The sequence below is a fragment of the Mandrillus leucophaeus genome, unplaced genomic scaffold (assembly GCF_000951045.1).
Source record: "Mandrillus leucophaeus isolate KB7577 unplaced genomic scaffold, Mleu.le_1.0 Scaffold284, whole genome shotgun sequence".
Lineage (NCBI taxonomy): Eukaryota > Metazoa > Chordata > Mammalia > Primates > Cercopithecidae > Mandrillus > Mandrillus leucophaeus.
The window spans coordinates 1,771,503-1,773,614 of NW_012102965.1; the positions used below are offsets into that span (position 1 = coordinate 1,771,503).

Here is a 2,112-nt window from a genome sequence, read left to right on the forward strand (position 1 = left end):
TACGCCTAGAAAACAAATGAAAGGATTTCTCCCAGATTTCTGATAATTTTAACAGTAATTGTATCTTGGGGGTACAATTTTATTTTCTTCTTTATAATTTTTATACTTTTACAAAATTTCATTCACCACATATCTTAACTTTATTATCAGGAAAATAAATCCAAATGCAAACCTGACATTTTAGAAAAAATGTTATAGGTTAGCATTTGTTCCTGCTACATTGAATTAATGGGAACAAGTTTAGGCTACACAGTTTTCAGTTTAATTTTAAAAAGTTTCTATGAAGAATAAACCCCTAGTAACACATGTGAAGAAAGTAGCTTTATATTCATATTTTATTTTGTTTTTTCATGTTTTAGTTTTTTGGATTTATCCACTTTAAAAAAGGCCATGTCAGAGGCCAAGTTACTAAGCTATCATAGAACTACAGTGGTTAATAAAGAGTCAAGTTATATGTGACTGCCAACTACTAATAAGCAACAATCTCCAGACAATCTCTTGCTCTGGGGGCCAGAGTATCAAAAGAGTGCTGGCTCATCCTCAAGATCTATCCAGCAAGCAGCAACAACATGAGTATGCTGAGGGTAGTGAGAGTCTAGATCAGTGAAGTTTGAGCTATGAGGAAACTGAGCTAGAGATAAGTCCTGGGAGACTTTAAATTCTAAGAAAGGCAGAAAATGCCTCATGAGAAAAAAAAGACAATGTGTAGTCTGGATGCCTGAAGCACAGATTCCACCCTAGAGCAGCATTCATGTGCATTTTTAAACAAGATGGATTCTTACAGGTCCTAGAAATAGTATGGCTTGGTTTACATGCAAGAACTCATCTACAAACTAATAAAGGTGGAAAAAAATAAATGGTCTGAGGAAGTGTCCTGTGATCACTCACCCACCTGAATTTGGAGCACAGCTAGGTCGGCATCCAGGGACCTCTTGGCTGGCAGTAATTTCTGGGTAACACAAATTTGTCTTTGCTTCTCAGCAATCTTCAGTTTCAGGAATCGGATCTTTTCTTCCAGTAGATGTATTTCAATTTCTCCGTTTAGTTTCATCTTCTCTTGGATATTTATTTTTTCATAAAAAATGCATACTTCTTCTTCCCGCTCTATCAGCTGAACGCCACTGTGGTCAAATTCAGAGGTAGAGGTTAAGTGGGCATTGAGACCACCGTTTTACTAGTCATTGTGATTCCCTCTGGCTTTGGATGCAAGATATACATCAACACAGCATATACTTCCAGAGGATGACAGATAGTCACCAATGGCTTTCTAGTTAAATTACATCCACACTTTGGATTTCTCTAGGGATAGGAGGGTTACTGAGCCTCTCAAGTTTGAGGCCGACCATGTGGTTGGCTAGCCACAGTGTCTCTGAAAGTCCCAAAGGTTTTCCCGGGGTGGGAAAGAATGTCATTCCCAATGCACAAACAAAGTGATCCCATAGTCTGATTTTCTGCAGATCCTTTTCTCGGGTCAAACTTGCCAACCAAGGCCTGGCCAGAAGCACACAGGCAGGGGGCCAGGGAATGTAGTTCTGGTGTGAGTCTGCTCTACATTAAGTTGCTAGGCCCATTAGTTTCTTCTCAAGTTGAGTATTTCTGATTGTAATTTCCCCATAAACAGACAAAAATCTATCCTTTGTAATCATGCCAGGAGAAAGACCCCTCCTTGAACGAAGAATATGGGGAGGAAACAAAGTAAGAATGTTCTAACCCTAGCAGCTTTGGTCTGCATGGCTGATCATGCCCCACTGATCTGAGTAGCACCTGGGTGTACACTGTTTGTCCAAAAGCTTTGGTTTGTGCCAGGAGCCAAATAGTATTTTTTCTCTCCCCTGGAGAAAAGCCTACCAGCCCTTTGAAAATCTGCTGTTCTTCAAAGGACCCTAAAGGTCTTCCCACACACTATGCATATCTGTTATTTCAGAGTTCCTCCTTTAATTGCTTCTATCTATGACTCCCCTTCCTCAAAACATGCATGCACGTGGTTGTACTTGGCTAATCCCAGCTCTATATTTTGTCTGTTTTCCTTTCAAAGGCTCAAGATCAAGTTCTCTTGATAACCGAAGCCAGGAGCAATGTTTTACCACGTTTTTGTACTCTCAAGTTCTAGCA

The 2,112-nt window shown here is 39.8% G+C and overlaps 1 protein-coding gene across 1 annotated transcript in view; it reads right to left on the reverse strand.

Annotated features, from left to right (window-relative positions):
* The window catches only part of CCDC146 (coiled-coil domain containing 146), a 196,170-nt gene that overhangs the window by 24,740 nt on the left and 169,318 nt on the right, over positions 1–2,112 (reverse strand). The window contains exon 15 of the mRNA XM_011985461.1: positions 893–1,121. Coding sequence (XP_011840851.1) covers positions 893–1,121 — 229 coding nt within the window. The remainder of the gene's footprint in view (positions 1–892; positions 1,122–2,112) is intronic.